This window comes from Harpegnathos saltator, unplaced genomic scaffold, assembly GCF_003227715.2.
Source record: "Harpegnathos saltator strain DR-91 unplaced genomic scaffold, Hsal_v8.6 scaffold395, whole genome shotgun sequence".
Taxonomy (NCBI): domain Eukaryota; kingdom Metazoa; phylum Arthropoda; class Insecta; order Hymenoptera; family Formicidae; genus Harpegnathos; species Harpegnathos saltator.
The window spans coordinates 186,305-213,712 of NW_020230200.1; the positions used below are offsets into that span (position 1 = coordinate 186,305).

The following is a 27,408-nucleotide window of genomic DNA, read 5'->3' on the forward strand; positions in this document are numbered from 1 at the left end:
TCTTCGATTCGGGTTCCCATTTGAGATTTGAACGTTACCACCCACCCTACCCCGAGAGGATGGGGGGGGGAATAACATTTATTATGTTCTTTAAAAATATTGAACAGGTATTTTTTATTTCTCAATCCAATGATCATTTCTGGAGAATTGCGGAAAATATAATTTTTTGCGATTACAGCGCCATCTATCACGAATCACAAAAAAAAAGTTTCGGACAAAATTTACGTATTTTGTGGCGTAGAATCCGTATCTGCAATAAAAATGGGGGTTTCCATTTAAGATTTCAAAGTTGCCCCCAACCCCCACCCCCAGGGGGTGGGGTGGGAGGTCGAGTTTAGTATCGTTAGATGTCCCCCTTCGAGACTAACAACTTTCATTAACCACTTTTTTTTATCCAATGCATAGTTCTCGAGATATTTCAATGTCTTCAGATAAATCATGCACCCTGTATATGTCTGCTTGGTGCTGTCTTCCCCTAGCGGTGCGGTCCGTATCCGTCAACCCGTTGAGGTGAAGCAACTCGAGGTGTACGCTCCTTTTCAGACCTTGCTGGTTCCGTGATTGTCCCGGAAAATGCCGGTGATCTTTCGTGTACTGCCTGACGTAGTGTGGGAGCCTCGGCTGCAGCTTATCGGGCTCCTGAGGTTCCTCTTCTTTTGCCAATCCTTACGGTATTGGTATGACCTGGATGATGCCTGTATCTCTGCGATGCTGACCAATATGCAGGTTGTTGAACGATCCCACCGCTGCCACCAAATTTGTCGTGGCCTTCGCGCCTGATGCACTAAGGCCGATTAGGTTTCGGGTTCGTTCGTGGTCTTAGGGATTGGGATCCCGAGCTTCGTTGGTCCAGGCGAGATAGAAGTAGTCGGTCGTACAAAAGAAGGTAGTGTTTATTTGTTCCTCCTTACACTATGCTTACATACTAACGTGGAATGACGGACCCGGATTTTATACGTAACGAGACGCTCAGTTCTCGGTTCAATCTTCTATCTATCCTTTTTTTTCGGCTCCAGTCTTATATATCCTGGTGCCTTTGGTATAACTGACACAATAATCTGCTTTCGTGATCTCAGTCAGCAGAGTTGCAGGTTTATGTATTACACGTACTTTATGATGTCAGTACTCTAATCGAATTGTATAAGGCGTGCTTACTAACTAACTGCAGCGTAAGGTGGAATAATTAGGACGCGGTTACAACAGTCTTGCCGTCGCCTATTACTGGCCAAATATGTACCGAGATACCGCAAATTACGTTAGACGATGCGAGGTCTGTCAGCGGACCAAGGTGAACCAGCAGTCCCCTGCCGGCCTGATGGGGCGGAGGGTCGTCGAGAAACCCTGGACAGTGGTCGCTGCCGACATAATGGGCCCGTTGCCGCGCAGCCGGGCAGGTTACTCCTGTATTTTAATGATCCAGGATTAATTTTCCAAATGGATGGAGTCCGGCACTTGCATAGCGCGAACAGAAAGCTCATTCGGGCAGCTCTCGACGATCTCATGATATCGCGCTGGGGAACACCGAAGGTCTTGTTGACAGACAACGGTATCGTCAATAAGGATATCGAACAATTCGCGAAAGAGAACCAAATACATCATAGTACCGTATCGCTGTATCACCCGCAGGCTAATCCGGTCGAGCGGGTGAATCGAATTTTAAAGACGATGATCGTGGCCTTCCTCGGAATGGACCATCGCGAGTGGGATGCGCATATCACCGACTTCCGTTTCGCATATAATTCCGCGCACCACTCGTTGATCGGAACTTCTCCCGCGTTCCTCAACCTCGGGCGCGAATTAGACCCGCTGCGTTCCGTGAGGAGACGAGGGGAGGAGAATATCAAGATAGCGCCGCGGGATTCGGCCGAGTGGTCGGCCCGCATGAGTCAATTAGAGAAACTACATTCGTTGGTCGCGGAGAATTTAGAGTCTGCGTATCAGCGCCATTCTGCGCATTATAATTTGAGGAGGCATCCCGTTACGTACAAGCGGGGCGATTTAGTGTGGAAACGGCAGCATGTGCTCTCGTCCGCGGCTCAGCACACCGCAGCTAAGTTAGCGCCGAAATTTAACGGCCCCTTTAAAATTATTAAAGTACGGTCGGCGGCGGTGTGTGAGCTTGCGCGACTGGATGGGAGGCTCCTCGGGAAGGTTCACGTAAAAGAATTAAAACCTTACGTAGAACTGCTTACCTCCTAGATTACCGTACCGTACCGCGCGAGGAGGAGGACGACATGTCGGAAACGAAGCGAGCTTGGGACAACTTCCGGAATCGCTACCGAGATGTTTTCCGGTTGATAGCCCGGGAACATCCCGGATTTTGGGCCGGAGCCCGCGACGTCTGGGAGACGCACCTGCAGGAGACGACGACCAACCGGGGGGGAGCCGTCGTGCGGGAGATACCGCCCAGGAGGGATGCGTCCACCCAGATGGACCTGCCACCCCGTGTCGTACATTACGTACAGACGCAGACGGAGGGCTGATGGGATCTTTGGGAGGACCTCCTGCTGCACGCCCGGCAGCAGGCCGCGCGAGAGCTGAGGGGGAGCCGCTTGCCGGCTCGAAGAGAACCCAGCCCGCGACCCGCGGCGAAACCATCCGCTGGGACCGACGGGCCGCGACGGGAAGCGCCCGAAGCCTGGAGCTCGCGGTCTCGGGGCCGAGCCGGGGGCTGCTGGAATTGCGGCAGCCCCGGACATCGATACTCCGAGTGCCCCCAGAGTCGAGCCGGGGATTTTTGTTACCGATGCGGGGAGCGGGGTACCACACTCCGAGACTGCCCTCGTTGCCAGGAGGAGTGGCGTCGGAGCAGATAGGAAAATACGCGTTACCGTACGTGAATACCACTCTCGAGTACCTTCCCGGTCCTCAGAAATTTAAAGCTATCTCCAATATGCTCAGAATATTTATAGAATACTATGATGCAAGTTCATGGTGGATATCTTTTAGCGATATGCCTTTGATATCCGCTTTCAATGTATTCATTGCTTTGCTTGAAAGCAATGTTGGATTTATAATTAATAATGTAACTGAAATTCATTTCATGTGGCACACGTCGCAAATATAAAAGATAGAATTGAAAAATATAATGGGTATAGTCACACAAATCGATTATTACTTGACGACCATTACGAATTTACTCAATATATTGCCAATATTACATATTATTCACAAATAATACAATAATCTCAATGAGATGTTCTGGCTTTATGATATATAGGTACATAATACATATAATTCAAATGCTCCAACATATAAACCTCTAAGAAGTCTGAGTACTATCAATCCGACGAGAGCAAAAAATCTAATATGTTTAACCTAGATATTGGTAGCAGTGCACGGAAATTTCTCCTCAATAGGCTGTGCATCTATTAAGTATCACGCAAGTAATACTAACATTACATCAATATTCTATTTTCCCGCTCAATAATGTATTGCTCAATAACTATGCTTCACATAACAACATAAATTCTACATAATTGTTATGATATATTGTGAGAGGGAGACGATAAAATTGATGTCATGTTATAATTATTCTGTACTTAATGGGTTTTATAATGTTAGAACTTTTAAATTAACTTTATACCCTTATTAGTTTATAAAAGAGAGAAATTGTAGGGAAGCCTATTCTCATTTCGGTATTATATTAATTTGTAATTTATAGCAAAAAATATATTCTCTATGATAAACATTCCGATTTCTCTGGCCAAGTGGTTTACATCAGCGGTAATCAGAGGTAATTTCGGATCAAATGGCACGTCACCCGTTTACAGCAGTGACCACCCAGTCTCAATGGGCCGACCTGTGGTTAGGCAAATCACTATCGAAGCTTTATAGTCATTATATCATAGACAAGGTTAATATACAAGGTGTCAAATTTTAAAGTTTACAGTGCTATATTTCGCAAACCGATTATTTTATTGGAAAATGTTTCAAACAAAAATTGTAGGGTTTAGAGGGAGACATCTGACGGTAATTTTGGCTTGACCTTGGATTGTCGTTTGAAGATCACGTAAAAGTCAACTTTAAAATCCTAAATGGAATCCCCCATTTTTTATTGCATATTCTTATAGCCTATGTCGAGATGTTTCCAAAACATTACCTACTTTTGTCTTTTGTGTAAGCTATTCCCGTAAGATATGAAGCTTCAAAGTTGATATACCGTATTATGATGTACAAATCCGACCGAGCAACCTCCCCGTGGTGTACATCGGATAATGCAAATGCCGGCGGTATGTCAAATTTGAAGCTTCATATCTTGGGAATGGCTTATGCAAAAGACAAAAAAAGTAGTGTTTTGAAAACGTCTTGACAAGAGCTACAAGAATATGCAATAAAAAATGGGGAATTCCATTTAGGATTTTAAAGTTGATCTTTACGTGACCTTCAAACGACAATCTAAGGTTAAGCCAAAGTCACCGTCAGATGTTACTTTCTGAACCCTACAACTTTTGTTTGGAACATTCTTCAATCAAATCATCGCTTTGCGAAATACTGTAAACTTTAAAATTGAACACCCTGTATATCAGTCAGCGTTACTAGAGAGCGTGACACTTTTGAATTTGAAGGCAAATGATCGGCATCGTAACATTTTTAAATTCTTCCAATCGCTTGTCAATCATGTACAATCCTCATTAAATATGAAATTTTGCTACGTAATGTAGAAGTAACTAATAACATGAAAAATAATTTGATTTTTTGTGCATGACGGATATTCTTATCCGTCTTATCGTCAGATACCTTGTATAAAAATAATTACTAAAAAATATATAATTTATATTTTAGTCTGCAACGCTAATTTCTTAGCGCCGGCAAATTGCCGTCGGTCCACGCGTCACGGCCTTTCACGCACACCAAAACGAAACGATATGTTGGGCGCCAGGTGCGGATAGCCACACCACTCATCAACGATAACCGCGAATTCGGCGTGACCGCAACGCGGGATTCCGGCAGGACCGGTAGTCCCTCGGGATTTTAAGTCGGGAGACGGGATGGGTTCGATCGGGAATTGATCGGGATCACGCGAAGAAAGAAACGAGTGACGTTCTTATTATCGAGATCACAATTTATTCATTCGGGAATCGGTACGCTCTGATGCCCCACGGGACGATACAAATTTTCCCTCCCGCGCGTACTCGCGAGATCGAAACTACTCTTTGTTACAAAACGCAAACGTCCGACGATAGACGCAAACGGCACACCGAAACAATATAGCAGGTGAACGCTCTTACACAGTTGAGGACCTCCTGGCGGCGTGATCCTTGATGGTCGTCGGGCAGGTCGATCCAGTCGTGAGGTCAGCGGTTGTCTTTCCTCCGGTCTCACTTCACTCGGTACCGCAATGCACTGCATGGCACTGCACGACGCACCCCGCTATTTCTCAATAAAGATCGGAATCCACGAATTTCGTGAGCGGTACGAGAACGCTTTCTCTAACGAGAGCGGAACACAAAACTAATCTGTCGCTTTTGGAGGAGACAAAACGAAGTCTGCTCCTCGTGCCACGAAAACGAATCTTTTCGTTGTCAGTCGAAAAATGAATCTTAACTCTCTTCCGTAACGAACCAAAAACGAATCTACCCTTTCTTTCGGCTTCCTCGTCTTTTCGTTGTTTTGGAAGGGGTTCCTCTCTCCCCGTTCCTCGCCTATTCCGACGGTACAGCAATCCTTCCGCGGATCGTTGTTGTCGATCGGCGGAACGGATGCTTTATCTTGCTCTCGCTCTCTCTCTTTCTCTCTCTCTTTCGCTCTTCTTTTTGTTGTTGGTGGGGAAATCCATCATGGATATCTTGGGCCCTGAAGGGAGCCCTAAGGTTATGCCGGACTCTTACCGGCTAAAACCCCATCGAAGTGCCTGTCAGATAAGTCTATCAGTCGAAAGCTGATCAGAGAACGACCGGGGAACTATTCCTGTATTCCTTCCCGAACGCTCTCGACTTCTGGACCCGGAGGTCTCTCCTTCTGCTACCATGCTTCCATGGCTTGTTCACCAGTGTCATCCATCCAAACAGGGATGGTATGACTTTGAGAGGTAGGGCGGCACTCGAACCCTTTCCTCCCCCTCCGCCTCCCTTCGTATCGGAGATAGGGGGTTATGGGAAGCGGAACCTGCCCTTCATCAGGTTACTCCGCTCCCCTCCCCTGCGATTACTTACAAGGGATTTGGTTCATCGCATGTGTCCCCACTGGAGAGAGGCTAACCTTATCTCTCTAATCCCACGCAAAAGAGCCCCACAGTTTCCTACTTCCGACTTCCGCACCGAACCCCCCCGCGACCCATCTCCCCAGGAGGACAGAGTCTCCCGGCAGACAGATCCATGCCCACTGGCCGAACCGTCACCATCAGTCCACGACTGACCGGTTCAGCCCGCACGGAAGTACGTCCGCCAGGCCACTCCCGCCCCCCCAACGGAAAGGCGCCGCCCGAGGGAATCGGTACAATGCCAAAAGCAGGTTGCGCAATACCATTGCGCTCCGCTTCAGCCCCCAACGGCCAGCCGACCCCACGAAAGGCCGCCGGCCCGGGCTCCCCGACAGCTAACCCCGTACAGAGTCCGCCGTCCGGGATCCCGCTCTCTCTTTCGCTCTGTCTCGCCTGTTGATAACTTTTGTAAACATAAGGGCGCTATTATAACAATATATTCTTGAGATTGAAAAAAGCAGAAAAGTCTAGTACCACTTTTTCTTCCGACAAATAGTTAGCGAGATATTGTAAGTTAAATATTGAAAAAGTAATCAAGTTTTCCTCAAATATCTCAAAAAATATTAGACAAATATTAGACAAATGTTTTAGACAAAACTTAATCAAATTATTTAGTAGAAAAAAACAGTGTAATAAGAAATAAGGGTTCCTATTTAAAAAACGCAAGTTGACCTCCAAATAACACTTGAAAATAGAGGTCGAGGTCAAAGTCAAAGTCATCATAAGGTAGCTCACTTAAATCCTTACAACTTTTATTCAGATCATTTTCCTTGAAACTTCGATACTGAAGAGTTATTTGGGGTGGGACATTAAAATGGGACACCCTGTATAAAACATACTAGATATGTAAATTAAATCAGTGCTTTCAAATTCACTCGTTCCTAAACTATATTTTGTGTTTAAAGATTTTTTGCCGCCATAATATAGTTTGAATGGAGTTATTTATGTTTACAAAATACCTGTGCCTCATCTACATGATCAATATGATCTCAAATATCAATTGTGCTCATAGTGACTGCTGACAAAAGAGACATACCCTCTAACAATAAAATAAGTACTCCGAGCTCGACCTACGCCATAAAATTTTCTATTTCTACCTCGGAAAGGACTGCCCTCCGAGGCAAATTAACTGAAAAATAAAATCGGAGTTAATTTGACATTCACATCCGAAATGTCCAGCTGAGTTGAACTTAAAAGAATTATTATTATTATATCTAAATTACAAAGAGGTCTTGGAAAAAGAAATAACGTCTTATTTATAACCAATATCATTAATTAATATATACTATGTACATAAAGAATGGTACGAATTACAGTATAATATATAAATATGTTTTACATCTGTATAGGTATACAATATTATATAATATAATATTAGGAGTACAAATAAGTTTCCGCCGTTTTCTATCAAAAATTAGGAATTTACTGTGAAAGAACGGTACATTACGTTTTATTCAAAGTATTGTCCATCACTAGCTACTACTTTTTCCCATCTTTCTGGCAGCATTCGGATACCACGTCGGAAGAACTCTTCATCTTTTGAGGTTATCCACGAATCGACCCAATTTTTAGTATCTTCATATGATGTAAAGCGCTGCTTAGACAGGCCATGTGCCATCGACCGGAACAAGTGATAATCGGAAGGGGCAATGTTTGGTGAATACGGCGGGTGGGGTAGGACTTCCCAATTAAGCGTTTCCAAATAGGTTTTAACTGGTTTCGCAACATGTAGCCGAGCGTTGTCATTTAGGAGAATAATTTTGTCATGTCTAGAGTAGTAATGGGCGCGTTTTTCCTTGAGTGCTCGGCTCAATCTCATTAATTGTGTTCGGTAGAGAGCTCCAGTAATGGTTTCGCTCGGTTTGAGCAACTCATAATACACGACACCAAGCTGATCCCACCAAATACACAGCATGAGTTTTTTTCCATGAATATTCGGTTTGGCTATCGATGTTGAAGCATGGCCAGGTGGTCCCCATGATTTTCTCTTTTTTGGTTATCGTAGTGGATCCATTTTTCATCACCAGTGACTATACGATGCAAAAAATCCTTTCTTTTATGCCTGGCAAGCAGCATTTCACACGTGCAAAATCGGCATTCAACGTCTCTCGGCTTCAGTTCATATGGAACCCAATTTCCTTGTTTTTCAATCATTCCCAATGATTTTAAACGATGTGAAATTGCTTGTTGAGTCACTTCTAATGTAAGTGCAAGTTCTTCTTGCGTTTAGCACTAATCTTCCTCCAATAATGCTTCCAATTCCGTGTCTTCGTACACTTTTGGCCTTCCACTACGTTCTTTGTCTTCCACGTCAAACTCACCGTTTTTAAACTTTTGAAACCACTCACGACAACTTCTCTCACTTAAAGCAATCTCACCATGCTTCTACAAGCAATCGATGCGCTTCAGCTGCAGATTTCTTCAAATTAAAGAAGTAAATCAAAAGTTCCCGCAAATGACGCTTATTCGACACAAAACTTGACATTTTCGCACGAAAAAAATTATGTGATGCTGATACGGAGTCACTAATACTTTAAGGTTATGTTGTTACCAGATGTCCAAACTTACGATATTACGTTTTACATCTGACAATTTCAACATAACCTTCTGGTGGAGCCATCTTTTGTCAAACGGCGGAAACTTATTTGTATTCCTAAAAAGTTATAATTATTGTAAATATTTGAAATGTAATAAAATTTTTCTGATATAATATTTTTAACAATTTATAGCGCAATGATTTATTTAATGCGCTAAACGATATTAGTAATTAAAAGTAATATACGTATGACAATTTAGATTATTGCAATTTGCTTGAAAAAATGTATGCAGGACATTTTGCAAATGAGTGGATCATATATATACACATATAAATAAAATTATACATAGAAAAAATCGGATAAATTAGCATGTGTCGCGATAGTAGAGAGTAGCGCGCTCGAATGCTAGAGTTTGTAGTGCAGCCCATTTAGTCTAACAATAGCTGTCGACGTACTTTTTTCCTTTATATAGTTACGCGACGGCAACTGTTACTAAGCAAAGTGGTTCGCTAGAAGCTCGAACGTCCGAGCGCGCCATTCAAGTACCGCCGCGACACACGCTAATTCGTCCCATTTATTCCATGCATAACTCCGTCCATTTTAACGATTTTTGCAAAATGCTATTTGATCCTTTTCTTTATCTCAATCAGCTGTATGCCTCTATTGGCTATTTGAGTTAGCAAACATAATGCACATATATGAATTATACAGGATGTTCCATAACTTGCTACAAGAAATTCGTGGAGATATAGAACGAATTAAGACAAACATATAGCCTCATACCGTTTTGCGATATTCGCAATAATTATTGAATTATTAATTATAGAAATGTGACAAGTGAACGCACACAGATATGCATGATTGGAGAAGAATACAGTTATCCGTATTATTACGCGGTCCAGTCGATTCAGCAACTGTTGTCGGTATGTGACACGATGTTTGTCTTATCTTAACGGCGAGATGCCATTCCTAGATCTCGCTGCACGCCAGCTAAATCGATTGAATCGCATTAAGCGCGAACAACTCTTCTAATATTATCTCGGCGCACGATCACTTATTAGACTTTTATGATTAATAACTCGATAATTATCGCGAATACTGCAAAGCAGTATGAGACTTTTATATTTGTCTTAATTTGCCATATGTTCTCATGTTACGAATTTATTGTATCGACTTATGAGATATTCTCTATATAACTCATAATATTAATATTGTCTGCATATGATCACAGAAAATTGTACGAAATTTAATTTATATATATGTCAATACTGAAAAAAGGCTGGTATACAAATGTAAATTATGTAAATGATTGTTTTCGCAATTATGATTATTTTTAATTGATTTGTATACCGACATCAACTTATTATGAACAAATACTTTGTTGATAAATATTTTACAAGAAAACGTTGAACTAATCGGTTTTATTTTTGACTTTTACGAATGATAACTATATAAACCAGTACAACCAGCATAACACTTGTACCAGCAGAAAAAAATGTTAACATACAATGGTTAGCAGTATGATTCTCGTAAATTCTTACCTTGCTTTCTCAAGATTTGTTCCATTTTTCTTGTATTCGTATTTAACTACATCGTTCCAAGGACGACGACTAACAGAGCCAATTGACAAGTTATAAGTCCTAGGAACTATTATTTTATCAAACTGCAAATCCAAAATCTGCGAGTGTTTACAATAACGGTAGCCAGTTAATCTGTAGCTTTCAAGTGAGTTGGTATTTACAACCTTTATCCGACTGTTGATACTCAATTCATAGGCGTGCAAACTTATGACTCTTATTGAATTTTCAATAATGATCGTGATATCACTTATACAGTCAACTACGTTCCAATTCGGATTTATTAGCGGAAATATTAGGATATTTAAGTTATATCGAATTGGCCGAGAGTTAGAAAACAGTAAATCATTATAAGAGGAAACAACCGAGCAATGTTGCAGGTCCATGTCTAAAGATTGATCATAATCGGTAGCAATGTAGTCTGGCAGAACAGCGGTGCACATCGAAATGTAACTTAACAATAATATTAGGAATTCCATGTAAATATTTCTCAAAGGCATATATGTACCTATATGAGGAATTTATTTATTAGCAGAATATTAGTTAATGATACGTTTTTATATGAGGTCATTGTTCCATAATATTGTTACTTAATGTTGATATTAATGTAAGAAGACTAATACAACGGATATAAGGAATTCAATGTCTCTTACCTATGTGGATATATGTTCTGTATTTGATATTTCCACTTCTGGTGCTCGTTGCCTACTACCGTACGTAGCATAAATACAGCTTCTGATATAGAGGTCCGTTTATTAAACACAAAAAATATAAACACAAATCACGCAACAATGTTACGTTTTGAAAAACACCTTGACGCTAGATTGATTACATATAAAGAATTTTGCCAGGTAATAGCATATTTAGTTATTATTGATAACCTGAACTGATATTAAACAATATGGAAAATATCACATTTCATATATTACTTCGGAAATTTTACTGAATTTAACAATTTTGTAAACTGTGACAAAACATCGAAAAGATTGACAAGACAAATTTAAAAACTTTAAAGAGAATAAACTTTGTATGATATTTGTTCAGTATGATTTTAATGTATATTTACAAGAAAAAAAGACAAACATAGTTAACTTTTGAAATAATCCGTATTATTTTCAACAAACTTCTCTCATCTTTCGGGCAGCTGCCGAATTCTATTTCGGTAAAAAGATTGTGATTTCACTCAATAATATCAATAATGCTTTTTCATCCCTGATTATGATTTTGTGAAGAAAGTCATTTTGTTTGAATTATAACAACTAGGACATTATCGTATCAGAGCGTCTCACAGTTTTCGGCATTCCACTACGTTCTGCATCAATAACATCAAAATGGTCACTTCGAAACCCACTTTGAAAACATTTTATAAATTTTGTGGATCACAGCATCATCTAAACCGAAACAAATCATTTTGGCGGCTTCAGTAGCAATTTTTTTTAACCGGAGCACAAAAAATACAGTGCTTAATATACTCCTTCTGAGAAGACATGGTACAAATTACTGTTTTATGAGTTTATTTCGCGAGTACAGAAAAGTTATGGAGCGCTTGAAAGGGTAAAACTGATACTTCAAAATCCCAAAATAGTAGGAAATAATTTTAATTTATAACAGAATTATAACTGATTGAATGTAAAGATCGATTTCTTTTGTATGTCTAATACACTCATCGATCTCATTTGTATATCTAAGATATACTAGGTATGTAAATTAAATCAGTGCTTTTACATTTACTTGGTCTTAAATAATATTTTGAATTTAAAAAAATTTTTTTACCGCCATAATATAGTTTTGGAAGGACGTTATTTATATTTATAAAATGCTATGTGACTCATCTGTATTTTTGAGATCAATATGATGTCAAAAATCAATTGTGTTCAAGACGGCTGCTGACAAGATACATGCCCGCTAACAATAAAATAATTAATTGCTTTGCGCTCGACCTACATCATAATATTTCGTATTTCTACCACGGAAAGAACCTCCAAGGCAAATTAACTGAAAAATAAAACCAGAGTTAATTTGACAATTATATCCGCAATGACAAGCTGAATTAGACTTAAAGAAATTATTATTATGTTTAAATCACAAAGAGGTTTTGAAAAAAAAAATAATATCATATTTATAGCCGATATTAGTAATTAACTATAATACTTTTTTATATATAACACTTTTTTATATAAAATGTGTGGGAATCTTTGGAATAGTGTCAGTTATGTTGTATATATAGTTATTTTTAGAAGGAACACCTAACAGCGAAGTATTATGTACGAGGGCAGTCTGAAAAGTTCTCGGCCTAACAATGAAAGAAATTTTTTTGCCGTGAAATATGTTTTATTTTTTAATATAATTTCCTGAAACTTCAATACATTTATTCCAGCGCTTTTTCCAATAATTCAATACCATCATTAAAATGTGATTCCGGAAGGTTCTTTTCGCTCTGGTGTATAGTGGTGGATCCAAGTTTCATCAACAGTTATGAAACGACGTTTGAAATCTATTTTATTTTGCTTAAAACGATCCAAACACGCTTGAGAAATGCGCATTCGAATGCGTTTTTGGCCAATTATTAGCAAATGCGGCACCCATTTTGCACAAAGCTTTTTCAGCTGGTGCTACTACTCGAATGATTTGACAGATCGAATAAAATTTTACATGGGTCTATATCAGGGATGCCACTTTCCAATACAATTATAGTTTGTCAGTTTCTAATGCCATGTATGTGTCAGGTCGAGAACTTTTCAGACTGCCTATGTATATGATGTTACAATGTATGTTATTATATTTACAATTTGTCCAAATATTTTTTAATAGCTAGTTGGAATTTATCCTGTGTGATCATATGCTCTATCATAAAAAGAGTAAAACCTATAAGCAAAACAGTATAATGAAGGGTAATAAGTTTATTTGATTTAAATAGAGTAAGGATCAAGTTTCATAATTTATATGATGTTCTCTCCCAAGGATAAATGAATATTTTCTTTTTTAAATCTCCAGTTAAACACTAATCTTTATTATAATACCAACGAGAACAGAGGACAACATCAATCTCATCCGCGGCTCGTTCATAATATTCGGAAAGAGCTCTCATCCGACAGTTAGTTTCATAGTGAAAAGTTGACTGAAGGATTTGGATTGTATAGAGATCCATTAATTGTGAACCGTTAAAAATCTAGAATAAATTATTCTGATACAACTAAAATGTAGACTGGTGCACGTATTAACATTACGCAAATATATTCCATATTCCAAAAAACATAAATATGTATTGACTATATTACTGTAATATAACGAAATATATAGCATGTTACGTAATATAACCAGTTGCAAGCAAGTTACAAAAGTATAAGTTACATATTAGTAAATATATAAATTACAATACATGTTAGATGTAATATTCCACTCATACAAAATTGCAATTGCAGTTATGTAACATAAATGTAACATATTATGAAAATGTCACAGGACTGTTACATGTTACTGTGTATAACGAAACCGTAATTTATATTATACAATAGTTATTATCCAGCACAATATAACATAGTAACAAAGTTATATAACAAAGTAACAGTTACGTAACATACTATATAATTTAGCTGACATTGTAACATCGATCGAACTTTGTGTTTACTGGGTAGATTTCAGGCAAATGTTATATGACTGGAATATAAATTATATAGTTCCCAATAATTATTTTTGTACATAGTGTTTGACGATAACCCTTCCCAGTCAGAACCACAACGTACTCAAGGTTGATTCGACGTCAATAAGAGTTAAATTAACGTTGATTCAACGGTTCATCGACTATTTTAACGTCAAATCAATGTTGAATCAACATTATAGTTCTGACTAGGTTACATGCATCAAGCACACAAAATCCAATAATTTGTCATATTATTAGTTACTTTTACATTACATAGCAGTATTTTACATTTAATGAGGTTTGTACACGATTGAAAAGCGATTAAAACAATTTAAATATGTTTACGACACCAATCATTTGCCTTTAAATTCAAAAGTATCTCGCTCTCTAGTATAATGCTGACAGATAAATATCAACCTTGTCCATGATATAATGGCCGTAAAGTTTCGATAGTGATTCGTCTAACTACAGGTCCTCCCACCAAAACTAAGTAACCACTGCTATAAACGGCTGACGTGCCATTTGGTGCGAAATTATTTCGCCGATATGAACCTTGCGCCCAGGGAAATTAAAATTTTCATCATATAGAACATCCTTTTCACTATAAATTATGAATCAATATGATCAGTATGATGTAGATATTAAAGTGCACACATATAATTTAACTCCTTTATAAACCACACAAACGTATAAAATTAATTTAAAAGTTCCAACAACGAAACTCATTAAGCACAGAATAATAATATCATGACATAAATTTTATCGTTTTCTACCGCGCAATATATTATAACAATTATGTATTATATACAACATATCCAGTCAGAACCACAACGTTGATTCGATGTCGATGAAGGTTGAATTAACGTTGAATCAACGTTAATTTGGTACATCGATTCTTTCAACGTCAAATCAAACATTATGGTTTTGACTGGTATGTTGAAACGCAGTTACATTATTGAGCGGGGAAATAAAATATTGATGTGATGTTAGTATTACTCGCGCGATACTTAATAGATGCACAGCCTGATAAGAAATTTGTGTGTATTGTGACCAACAATCTAGGTTAATCAAAGTAGATTTATATCTATGCTATGATATCGTCGGTGCCATTATGGTATCTCTGGATTGACAGTGTTTAGGCTTTTTCAAAACTTCCCAACAAACGAAATATTGCACATAACATACCTGTTAATAATTGTAATTTCCTGTTCGACAATATAATCGTTATATAAGACATGCGCTATATAACAGTTATATTGTTATTACAATTAACAGGTACGTTATTTGTTACATTATATTTGCTGGGTTATATCAGCACTCGAATTGTGTGTATTATGTACTTGTATATCATAAGACCAAAACATCCCATTGAGTTTATTGTATTATTTGGAAAGAATATGTGATCCCTTTTTGGTAATACATCGGTTAAATACGTAATGGACGTCAAATACGAATTGACATCTGGTATTGTTCTCATTGCATCTCGTAGCATCTCCTTTTGCGACATGTGCCAAATAAAGTCAGTCTCAGATATTTTACTCATTGTAAGTCTGACGTTGTCTTCAAGCAGAGCAATAAATACGTTGGAAGGAGACATCATTAAAGCGTATCATTAAAATATGTCTAGCATGAACTCGAATCACAGTTTCCTGTGGATATTGTGGGCATATTCGAAAAGGTTCTAAATTTCTTGAGATATTTTACAGATATGTTGAAAATTGCCCTTAATTCGAGCTCGTCCCAACATGGAAACACTCTCCGAGCCATGTTACTTTGAATGATAATTAACCTATAGGATAATAGGAAATATTATTGTAAACATAAAATTTTTAACCATTCTATAATGTACCGCGGGAATGCCGTGAGAAGAATTTTATACATATGTGGGCATTTATACAAATATGATGCATGGAAAAAATCGAATAAATTAGTGTATGTCGCGATGGTAGTGGGTGGAAGTGAATGAAGTTGGCACCACATTTTTCGAAAATTACATTTTTGAAAGTTGTTCTAAATTATTCTAATCTTGTTCCACATTGCTCCAAAACTATATTATTTTATTTCAACTGATTCGGCAGTAAAACGAAAAAAACATATAAGCTTATACCATTTTGCGATATACGCAATAATTATTGAGTTATTAATTATAGAAATCTGACGAGTGAGCGCGCAATAGGCTCGCATAAAATTGTACGAAAGTTTATTTATACATATGTCAATACGGAAAAAGAGATTGGTATATGCAAATGTAAACTATATAAATGCTTGTTTTTGCAATTATGATTGTTTTTAATTGGCTTACATACCGACGTAGAGATTATCGATAAATATTCTGTCGATAAATATTTATCAAAAAAGTGTCAAATTAATCGTTTTAACCTTTGATTTCTTCTTATGATAACTGCATAAATCAGCATAACCAGCATAACATTTGAATCAATAGAAAGGAATGTTTACGTACAATCCCACACAGCACCAAGTCGACTATCAGTTGACTGTCAGTCGGCAGAAGAAGTCTAAAGTCGACTTTAAAGTCAGACTGGGTGCCAATTTGTAGTCGACTAACAGTCAACAAATGACTCGACTATAGTCGGCCATAAATCAACCAATAAGTCGACTTAGAAGTCGACTTTTAGGCGACTATAAGTCAACTTTCAGTCAATGTTATGGCGATTATAAGTCGACTTTTAGTCAATTTGACGTCATCTATATTACTACTAAATTTTTATTTTAGTTGTGATATTTCTCAAGACTATCAATTTAATTTTATTACACCTTAATTGCATAATATTGTTATATATAATGCAATTAAAGAATAATAAAATTAAATTGATTAAGTCTTTCGAAATATTACATTTAATTTAAATGATAATTATAAGGGATATATAATAATTAATAAAACAATTTACAAAGGACAGTATATTTATTTTTTCAATATAGCTCTCATCCTATCACCAGACCGTCGCAACCATTCTTGTATGCATATTCTACTTCGTTGATTGTTGTATTATGCATCTTTAAAATAATAGCTACAAAGATAATAACATAGTCTATATATGATATAAACATTTTATGACATGAAATTGCTCATCTATATCAAAATTAATAACAGGAAACATAGAATACTAAAGCCGGTTTAGTAACAACCGTAGTTAATGGATTCTTGCATTTAATTGGAAAATATTTTTAGATTTAAAAGATTAGATTTATACCAATTAGATAGAAAATTTGCAAACTACGATTGTTACTAAACCAGCTTTAAGTTGCCATGTAAACATACTCATAGTTCCCTAAACGATCTGAATATATTGTAGAAAAATTAATCTTTCTCCTATAATATATTCAGTATTATATACATTAGGTTTGTTCTTTGTAGCTAAACTAGCAATCGTTACATTTGAAATGAAACAGAGATATATTTGAAATTTCTCGAGTGAGAAAGAAAATTTTATAAGATGCTTATTAAAATTTTATAAAACAAACCTCATAAAAATTTACAGATTTTTCAGGTATTTCATTTTTTATTTACAAAAGACGAAACAGTTCGAGCATTCATTAACATCTTTTTAAAAAATACCACTCGAGCGGACTCTGTCACTTAAGAGCAACAGTTCTAGCACTCTCTGGTGCAACCAGGGTAGACTGAATTTTCAAAAGAAAATTTTAGAAAATCAGCTTCCTACATTTTTCCAGGTAGTAACCGTCCTGTTCTAGTAGCTCCTATCCACAGGACGTGGCAACGCTTGTCGTGCAGCGGAAGTTCGTGCGATAACCAATGAACGTGCCGCTTTTTCGTAAGAGTTAGAAAGTTATTACGAAAAGTAGCATATTGTTTGGCTATCGCACGAATTTCCGCCGTGTGGTAAGTGTTGCCGCGTCCTGTGGGCAGGAGCCATTAGTATATTTCTACGACAAAGAATAATAAAGGCAAAAAATTGCAGACAGCACAATGTCCGAAAGTGGGACATAAGACGTCTTTAAAACGTCTTTTAGACATATTAAAGACGTCTTATGTTCCGTTTTTGGACATTAGTGCTGTCTGCGAATATTGAGTAACATTTAATACCAATTATTGACTCCGAAAGTTTCGATTTTTTTAAAGATAACTTTTTTTTGTCCTGTCCACGTATATGCCTGCGCAACTTCGTAGCCAATAGTTTGCGACATTATATGTCTTACATTTTTGGCTACAGTTTCTCCGCCTATTTGTGACATTTTCTCAATCTGTAATAAATATATTTCAAATCATATGATATATATTCAAAAGGTTTCATTTCATGTACAGCAATTAAAATGCATATTTGTGTTAATAATTAGCAAATAATATACGCAACTAATATACGTACAAATTGTCGCCGAACGTTATCATCCTTCAAAAGGTTATTGAAATTTTCTACTTCTTCCACCGTATTGAGAGGAAAATTTGGTAATAAAGAGAAATCAATTTGTCGTTGTACATTATGTTGTACTTCTTTTGAATTTTCCAGAAAATGAATAATCCGGTTGAGTTTACGTTCAAGTGTCATAAATTTTGAATAATATCCTCGCCGACATTTTTCTAAACAACAAAGATAAAAGAATCAAGTGATTAACATTATTGAATTAAACTATTATAATAATTCATAATAATCTTTTGTTCTGCATTATATTTACTAGTGATGTAAATAAAATAAAATTTACCACAACAAGATGTGTGCTCTGAATCTATCGATTGCTTTTCTAAATTTTCTTTATTGTTTATATTATTTCCAGGTGAATTTAGTCCACGCATGTCGTGTATTTCACGAATTGAAGTGCTTGTAGAAGGGTAATTGTAGAAGGGTAATTTCTTGTATCTAAAAATATTGTTAACCGAGCTGTTAAATCTTCTGTGCAATTTTGCAAATATATTGTTTATATTGTCATTAGTCAATCATTGTATTGGGTGAGTGCAAAAGTTCGTGCGGAGTTTCAATAGATGGAGTTATAAACGTCGTAAAGTGTTGTCATTAATACTTCCATCTACATATTATATAACGTTGGAAAGGTGACGTCTTCAGCTGTTATTAAAAAAAAAATCATTTGTTTTCATACAAACTGCTTCGAGAAATATCACTTTAAAAATGAGTATCGATAAGGTGCATTTACGGCATGTTATGTTTTACGAGTTTCGGAAGGGAATAAACGTTGCCGCAGCCGTAAAAAACATTCAGGATGTTTATCAGGATGAAGCACCAGCTAAACGAACTGTGGAAAAATGGTTTGCTAAATTTCGGCGCGGAGAATTTAACCTTGAAAACGAGCCACGCTCTGGTCGACCTTCTGACATTGATAACGATGTTTTGCGTACTTTAGTGCTCAATAATCCGCGAATTTCAACAGAAGAAGTTGCTACAGCACTAAACGTTGACCGATCAACCGCTTTTCGGCGTTTAAAAAAGATGGGATTCGATTTGAAGCTCGATATATGGGTGCCCCATTTGCTGACCGAGAAGAACAAAATCAAGCGAATTTCTACAGCCGTTTCTTTACTCGGGCGGCTCAATAACGAGTCGTTTTTGGATCGACTAGTGACGGGCGATGAGAAATGGGTCCTCTACAACAATGTTCAGCGCAAACGGACATGGAAACAATCAGGTGAGCATGGTGACGCAATGCCAAAGGCCAGTTTGCACCCGATGAAGGTGATGCTCTCTGTTTGGTGGGATTGCAAGGGCATAATCTATTTCGAGCTTCTCCCCGCTGGCGAAACGATTGATTCGGACAAGTACTGTCGCCAATTAACCAATCTGAATCGAGAAATAAAAGAGAAACGTCCGATTTTGTCAAATCGCAAGGGAGTCGTCTTTCATCACGACAACGCCAGACTACACGTTTCGAAAAAGGCGCTGCGCAAACTGAAGAGCCTGAAATGGGATGCCTTAACGCATCCACCGTATTCTCCTGATATCGCACCATCTGACTATCACTTGTTCCGGTCATTGCAAAATTATTTAAATGGAAAAAACTTTGACCCTTTGGAGGCCTTAAAAAACAGCGTCTCTTCGTTCTTCGAATCTAAACCGCGCAGTTTTTATGATCAAGGAATCCGTATGCTGCCAGAACGTTGGGAAAAGATTATAGAAAACGATGGAGAATATATCATTGATTGAATAAAGATTTTTGTTTGCCTAATCACTGTGTGACTTTTACTCACAAACTCCGCACGAACTTTTGCACTCACCCAATATTATGAATATGAAATTAATGAAAGAAAAATAAATTTCAAGCATGCCATGTAATATTGCTGAAAAACTTGCTTCCTCTTTTTTTTTATTCACATTTTTAACTGCTTGCGGCACTTCTGTAAAGCAGTATGAACGATATAAAGTTATTTATGGACATTCTCATTCATTATTAAATTTATAACGTAATAACATATTAAAACATACCTTTTGAAGTTTCTTTTTTTGCTTATGATTATCGTGTGTCATTGTATTTTGCATTTCTGAAAGATATGAAAAAAATATGTAAGGTCTTTATATTTAACATTAATTTTTATATACAACTTCTCTGATCAATATAAAATAGCAATTAGTATAATACCTGTATTGCAATATTGCTCTTTATGATAAGAATCTTTGTCATAGAAATCCGATGAATCCGATAGTTTTTCTTGTATTGATACATCTAAGCAACTGTCGAAGATTTGGTCGAAAGTATTTGAAGGCTTATTATTTAATGTAGTGGACTCGCATGCTATACAAACACATAAATACATATATATACACAGTCATATAATTAAAATATAATTGATATCATTTCAAGGTGTTTACTTGGAAATGTTCTGCAAATATTTTATAAGATTTTATAAATTTCTTAACATAATAAACACCTTGCATTCATACAGGATGTTTGGTAATTTGTTAAGCAGACGCCATGTAAAGGTAGATTAGGTCAAACTCAAAAAAATTCCTCTACCATTTTGGGAATCAATAGTAAAAATAAAATAAAATAAAAATAAAAAGTAAAATTTTAGGTTATTTATAAAAAAATTCACATTATTGATCACGCGCCATACAGTAGATGAACTGTGGTAGCAATATCTGCCACTGTGTGCTTGTATTAGATAAAAATAAGTAAAAACAGTCTTCTATCATTTTGCAAATAATCATGTACATTTTTAGTTATTAATTAAAGAAAATTGATGCATAATTCTGCACAGTCATATACCAATCTTTTTTTTATTAATAACTAAAAATCTACATGATTATTTGCAAAATTAGGATTTTATTTTTCAGCTTTGTCTAATATATAAGCACATAGTGACAGATGTTATTATCATACTTTATTTACCATATTGCACGTTATCATTAACGAATCTTCTTTGATTAATAACTCAAAATATTACATGGTTGTTCGTAAAATAATAAGAGGATTTTTGGTTCATTTTGACCTTATCTACTTATATACGGCGACTGTTTAGTGAGTTACCGGACACTATGTGTTGTATTATGTACAAAGATTAATGATAAACCTGATTGATGATTGGTGATTGTCGGCAATTTATTAATCGGTTCGCTTAATGAATTGGATACATATCCGCTTTCTATTGATGGAATGTAATTTGAGGGCATTGTAATTTTGCTCTTTTTTGGTTCATCTAGAAATATCCATAATTGTTAACTTTTGTATTATCATTTTTATATATCGCATTTATTATACACATATGTCCTATAAATACCTTCGCTACTCGATGTGTCGCCATAGAACTTTCGTTTTTTAATAAGCCTCTTTTTCAAAGCATTTTCTGTTCGTGTCTGTAATATAATATTATCGTCTGACGCAGACATATCGCTTATTGCTTTTTCTACCAACCGTGCACTTTGATACGTTCCTGTAATATATTTTTAAATATTATTTTTTTTTTCAGATTTTTATGTAAGATATAAAAATATGAAACGAACCATAAGGACCAAAACTTTTGTGATATGTGAATTCATCCCAATCAGCACATGGTAACCATTTTTTCATACAGGCTTGAGTAAGCTGTTTGCTTTTTTTCGGCATTTGAAATGTACATTGTTCAAAATCTACCCATGTTGTTGGTACTGTTATGCAGTATGTATCATACAGCAGTACGTCATTCTGAAACATTATATATATACTTACACACATATATAAGGTAACTTAGGATAAGATGCCTACTTTCTACTTACTTTTTGTAACATAAGGGAATGTTATTGAGTTATCAATTTATTTAATATAAAATTAGTATTTATATGTAACGTAATATTAACAGTTGAGCAGTATTTTTATTTTAACGACGAATGTAATAACGGCATGCAACACCATGAAGTTCTGTTTTTAAATGGAAGTTGAACGGCTTTATTCATGATTTCTGTAATTGGCCACATCATCAAGTCTGATAAATTTTGAACTACATATATGTCCATATTTCGTGACTCGCAAGGATAGAATGGCAAATTATTTTTTGTCAACAATTTTCTTCCGATAATGACATCTGTTTCTTTTTCGTTGTAACAAATATGTTCAATAGCAACAATTGTTTTATCTTTCAGATAACAACAGTTATTTGGTTTCTTGTCTGTCAATATAAAGTCGCTGAATTGAATCATACGATAAGCATTGGTACAATTCATTGGCAGAACTTTTAAACATTTCTTTTTCAATATAGGTATACTATATTTGTTACAATCATTTTGTATAACTTCATTATAATTTTCTGAAATCCTTTTATATAACTGTTGTAGTGGTTTATCTGCTTTTCTAAGTATTTTTTTTATTGATTGCAAGTAGTTTTCGAAAGGAAAAGCAGAAAAATCATCCAATGGTCCAAACATCAGTACGTCTTCATTTATGTGAATTAAATTGTGTACATTATAAATTATAGTATCATAGCCATACAACTGTTTAAATATTTCTACAAATTGAATTAGTAGATCTCTGCTATATCGGTTGTTACGAAAGCAATCCACTGGATGACATAATATCCGCATTGAACAATGTAATGCATTGAAGTGTAGTAAATTATTTTCTGGCAAAATACACTCAACCGCAAAAAACCCGGTACACTAAAAATTTGGGAAAAAATTACAAAATTTCAAATGATCATAACTTGGCAAATAATGAAGATACAAATATGCGCAGAAATGCAAAATGAAGCTTGAAACGTCCTCTTTAAGAATATCTGAATGGCAATTATGCTCGGCCATTTTTTTCAAAATGACGGATGATAAAGTGAGAGGATGCAAAATTGATAATCAAAGGTCTGCGTTTGCGATGGTGCATGGTGTGCATCAGGTATCGCAGCGTAATGGGACCAAATGCACATGAAAGTATAGAGTGTTATCTTTAAAATGCTACTTTACCGAGCTCGATGTGATCATTTTTCACTGAGTTGTTCCAAATTTTGCTAAAAATGCGGTTTTCTTGTTAAATTTGCATAATTCAGTGAATAAGTATCGCATCAAGCTCTATAACGAAGTATTTTAAAGAAAACATTCTATACTTTTAGGTACTTTTCGTCCCATTGAGCTGCGACACTTACTTTGCTCCATGCGCCGTCGCACGCTCGAACCTTTTTTTAGCAACATTTCATGTTCTCCTTTTTATCACCCGCCATTTTGAAAAAATATCGTTGCGCACAATTTCGATAGATCTTTCGAAAAGTACGGTTTCAAAGCTTTCAAACCGTTTTTGAAATTTACTGCTAGGATATTTAGGTGTCGAGATATTCAATTTCGAATTTGCAACAAATGTCGATTCAGCGAGGCTTAAGGGGCTAAGAGGCTCTGCGGTTCGTTTGGCTCTTTCATAATTTCAATAGCCGCGTTCATTATTCTCTATATAATAATTTACACAATTTTGCGAATTGGAAATTTAATTTTTATCAAAAGTTATCATTCTTTACCTTTCAGTTACGCATGATCACTGTGGTATACACTTTAGTTCGCGAAGCTGTCCCTAGTTCTCTACCTTCTCCGTACGATTGGCCATTATGGTACACAGCTTGAATATGCTGTTCAGGATCGCACCTGAGTTCGCGGTGACCCGGCGCGCGGGATGCCGAGTCGCTGGACGCCACCTGAACGTCGAAATTCCCTGGTGCTCCTAGTCCACGGAGCCGCCGCGACGCGGCGATCTGGGTTGTCGCGCGCGCGAGCCCCTCGGCTCGCACGCGAGTTCGAGCTGCCCAGGGCATATAAGAGTGCCCGCGGAGACGATCAGAGATTGCCTTCGTACAGCTTTTGACCTTCGTACGGTCCACCGCCGATAGTGGCACTATCTCTTGTACGCTGGACTTCGCGAGTTTGTCAGTACGCCGGGCTTACGTTCTGGCTTGACTGAGATTCTGTCGGTGCGCCGGGCTTTAACGCCTGGCTTGACTGGATTTTTTTTAAATGTATATGCCAAGACAATAAACAAAGACAAACAATTTTCCTTTTCCGAACGTGTTCACTCCGATAAGCGCTGCCTCGTGCGACTTTTCTTTTTCCGTGATCTTTTCCTTTCGAGGCGCGTTGCTTCGTTCAACTTCATCAATTTAAACCATAATTGATTGTTTCGCATCGAAATTATTGCGTCGATTATGGCGACGATAAATCCTGAAAAGGCTGCTCAAGTTATTGCTTTAATTGAAGATGGCAGAAGTCGAAGGTACGTTGCTCAGGCACTTGATTTATCAGTGTCAACTGTGCAACGTGCTTATGCCAGGTACTTACAAACCAATTCTTTCCATAGAAGGCCTGGTTCGGGACGTCCTCGATGTACCAATCACAATGATGACGATTTATTGTTTCAAATTCGTTAAGAGACAGACATCGAACATCTGTTCAAATTAGAAACAATTTAAGGGATGTCCGCAACATTAATATATCCGTTAACACCGTTCGGAGAAAATTAAAGGAACAAAATCTGCTTTCGCGCAGGCCAGCAGGTGTACCTTTGCTTAAATGTCACCATCGCGTAGCTCGACTCAATTTTGCAGTTGAGCATAGAGACTGGACTTACGCAGACTGGAGCAAAGTACTCTTTAGCGATGAATCTCGTTTTTGTGTCTATTCTCCAGATGGACGAGAACGAGTTTATCGTCATGGTGGAGAACGATTTGCAGACTGTACGGTAAGTGAGAGGCATAGCTACAATGGAGGCTCTGTAATGATTTGGGCAGGAATTTCAGCTAATGCTCATACAGATCTGCACTTTTTTGACAAGAATATGAACGCAGATGTATACGTGGAAGACATACTCATTCCGTATGTTGTTCCGTACGCACCCTTCATCAGAGAGAACTTCTTGTTTATGCAAGACAATGCTCGACCACACACTGCGAGAAGAGTGCTTGATTTCTTCGATGAAGTTGGCATAAATCGATTGGCCAGCAAATAGTCCAGATTTAAATCCAATGGAACACTTATGGGACAACCTCGGCAGGAAAGTACGAAATCACGTATCTGCTGCTCAGTCACTGCGAGAACTGCGAATAATTCTCGAAAACGAATGGAATACAATTACGCAGGATGAAATTAAAAGACTAATAAGGAGTATGCCTGATCGTATGAATAAGGTAATACGCGCACGAGGCAGTCATACCCACTATTAGTACACACACACCACACACACAGCAGAGAGGGTTTGGAGTCATTAATTACTGCAGGAGTGACGAACTGCGGGGTCCTTATCTCTGCTGTAACACCACACACACACACACCACAAGAAGGGTGTGAAATCTTGAAATACTGTGGAGCTGACGAACCACGGGGTCCTTATCCTTGTGGTATACAAACACACACACACACACTACATACAATGGGACTTTTCCTACCAGTAAAACTCCGTGCGGTTTATATTGGGAAGACTTACAACCATAATTTGAGCTAATGACAGCGGTATCTTAAAACGCAATTCATCTTTATTACGTAATATCGATTACGCAAAATGAAGAACCTAAATTGAATTTTACTTTCATTTCCCTGGCTTTCAAAATAATAAATGCAAATCATTGAATATATTGTGCTGGTTATGTAAATTATTATATAGAGAAACATGAACACAGCTATTGAAATTATGAAAGAGCCAAACGAACCGCAGAGCCTCTTAGCCCCTTAAGCCTCGCTGAATCGACATTTATTGCAAATTCGAAATTGAATATCTCGACACCTAAATATCCTAGCAGCAAATTTCAAAAACGGTTTGAAAGCTTTGAAACCGTACTTTTCGAAAGATCTATCGAAATTGTGCGCAACGATATTTTTTCAAAATGGCGGGTGATAAAAAGGAGAACATGAAATGTTGCTAAAAAAAGGTTCGAGCGTGCGACGGCGCATGGAGCAAAGTAAGTGTCGCAGCTCAATGGGACGAAAAGTACCTAAAAGTATAGAATGTTTTCTTTAAAATACTTCGTTATAGAGCTTGATGCGATACTTATTCACTGAATTATGCAAATTTAACAAGAAAACCGCATTTTTAGCAAAATTTGGAACAACTCAGTGAAAAATGATCACATCGAGCTCGGTAAAGTAGGATTTTAAAGATAACACTCTATACTTTCATGTGCATTTGGTCCCATTACGCTGCGATACCTGATGCACACCATGCACCATCGCAAACACGGACCTTTGATTATCAATTTTGCATCCTCTCACTTTATCATCCGCCATTTTGAAAAAAATGGCCGAGCATAATTGCCATTCAGATATTCTTAAAGAGGACGTTTCAAGCTTCATTTTGCATTTCTGCGCATATTTGTATCTTCATTATTTACCAAGTTATGATCATTTGAAATTTTGTAATTTTTTCCCAAATTTTTAGTGTACCGGGTTTTTTGCGTTTGAATGTATAACACAAAATTAAAAAGATATAAACTAGGTATACTAACATGTTTATTGTAAGACATTATTATGTATATGTGTGAATGAATTTTATATTATCGTTTAAATGTTATCAAATATGATTTCACCTGTTTAACGCATAATATAATTTAATAATAAATTATAAAATTTAAGATTGACAATTATTAGGTGTACAAATGAATAATCCAAATTATTTTAAGCAGTTATGAAATCAATTTTAAATTGAATAGATTTTCCCGCTCTTTTCTGATTACGCAATGTTGACATATAGCTATTAAAAAGAACATATAGTTTGGCGAAAGGCCCAACATAACCTTCAAAAGTATTTAGTTCAGTACAGTCGAAAATGGCAACAGATAAGGTGCATATCCGACATTGCATTCTTTACGAATTCCAACAAGGAAGAAATGCTACAAGAGCGTGCGAATTGATTTGTTCCTTTCTCGGCGAAAGTGTTGTATCGTACGATGCGTGCGCATTTTGGTTTAAGCGGTTTAAAAGCGGTAATTTCAGTCTAATCGATAAACAACGCCCTGGAGGCCCTCCGAAGTGCGATAATGATGATTTGGAACAACTGTTCGCTGAGAATTCGGCACAAACACAAAAAGAGCTTGCAGAA

At 37.0% G+C, this 27,408-nt stretch overlaps 2 protein-coding genes across 2 annotated transcripts; both read right to left on the reverse strand.

Moving 5' to 3' along the window:
* Window positions 1-16,938: 16,938 nt before the first annotated feature.
* Window positions 16,939-18,793, reverse strand: LOC112589075 (uncharacterized). Its single transcript, XM_025300984.1, has 4 exons — window positions 18,637-18,793; window positions 18,303-18,514; window positions 18,023-18,180; window positions 16,939-16,985 (listed from the first exon to the last, which is right to left on the reverse strand). Exons 1-4 carry the CDS (start codon window positions 18,725-18,727, stop codon window positions 16,964-16,966), a joined length of 483 nt encoding a protein of 160 aa, XP_025156769.1. The 5' UTR covers window positions 18,728-18,793; the 3' UTR covers window positions 16,939-16,963.
* A 1,422-nt stretch (window positions 18,794-20,215) lies between these two features.
* LOC109503914 (uncharacterized) lies at window positions 20,216-22,056 on the reverse strand. Its single transcript, XM_025300983.1, has 6 exons — window positions 21,882-22,056; window positions 21,659-21,811; window positions 21,452-21,577; window positions 20,521-20,673; window positions 20,367-20,422; window positions 20,216-20,278 (listed from the first exon to the last, which is right to left on the reverse strand). The coding sequence occupies exons 1-6, from the start codon at window positions 21,982-21,984 to the stop codon at window positions 20,252-20,254; spliced, it is 618 nt and encodes a 205-aa protein (XP_025156768.1). The 5' UTR covers window positions 21,985-22,056; the 3' UTR covers window positions 20,216-20,251.
* Between the last annotated feature and the right edge of the window lie 5,352 nt (window positions 22,057-27,408).

What these genes read in the sequence shown, in the direction of transcription:
- LOC109503914 (XM_025300983.1), bottom strand. Translation starts at nt 21,984, where the DNA reads ATGCCGAAAAAAAGCAAACAGCTTACTCAAGCCTGTATGAAAAAATGG. An exon ending in CAAAAGTTTTGGTCCTTATG is followed by an intron (nt 21,812 to 21,881) that starts GTTCGTTTCATA and finishes AATATATTACAG; the next exon opens with GAACGTATCAAAGTGCACGG. An exon ending in CGACACATCGAGTAGCGAAG is followed by an intron (nt 21,578 to 21,658) that starts GTATTTATAGGA and finishes GGATATTTCTAG; the next exon opens with ATGAACCAAAAAAGAGCAAA.
- LOC112589075 (XM_025300984.1), bottom strand. Translation starts at nt 18,727, where the DNA reads ATGCGTGGACTAAATTCACCTGGAAATAATATAAACAATAAAGAAAAT. An exon ending in AGAGCACACATCTTGTTGTG is followed by an intron (nt 18,515 to 18,636) that starts GTAAATTTTATT and finishes TTTGTTGTTTAG; the next exon opens with AAAAATGTCGGCGAGGATAT. An exon ending in ACTTTCGGAGTCAATAATTG is followed by an intron (nt 16,986 to 18,022) that starts GTATTAAATGTT and finishes TTATCTTTGTAG; the next exon opens with CTATTATTTTAAAGATGCAT.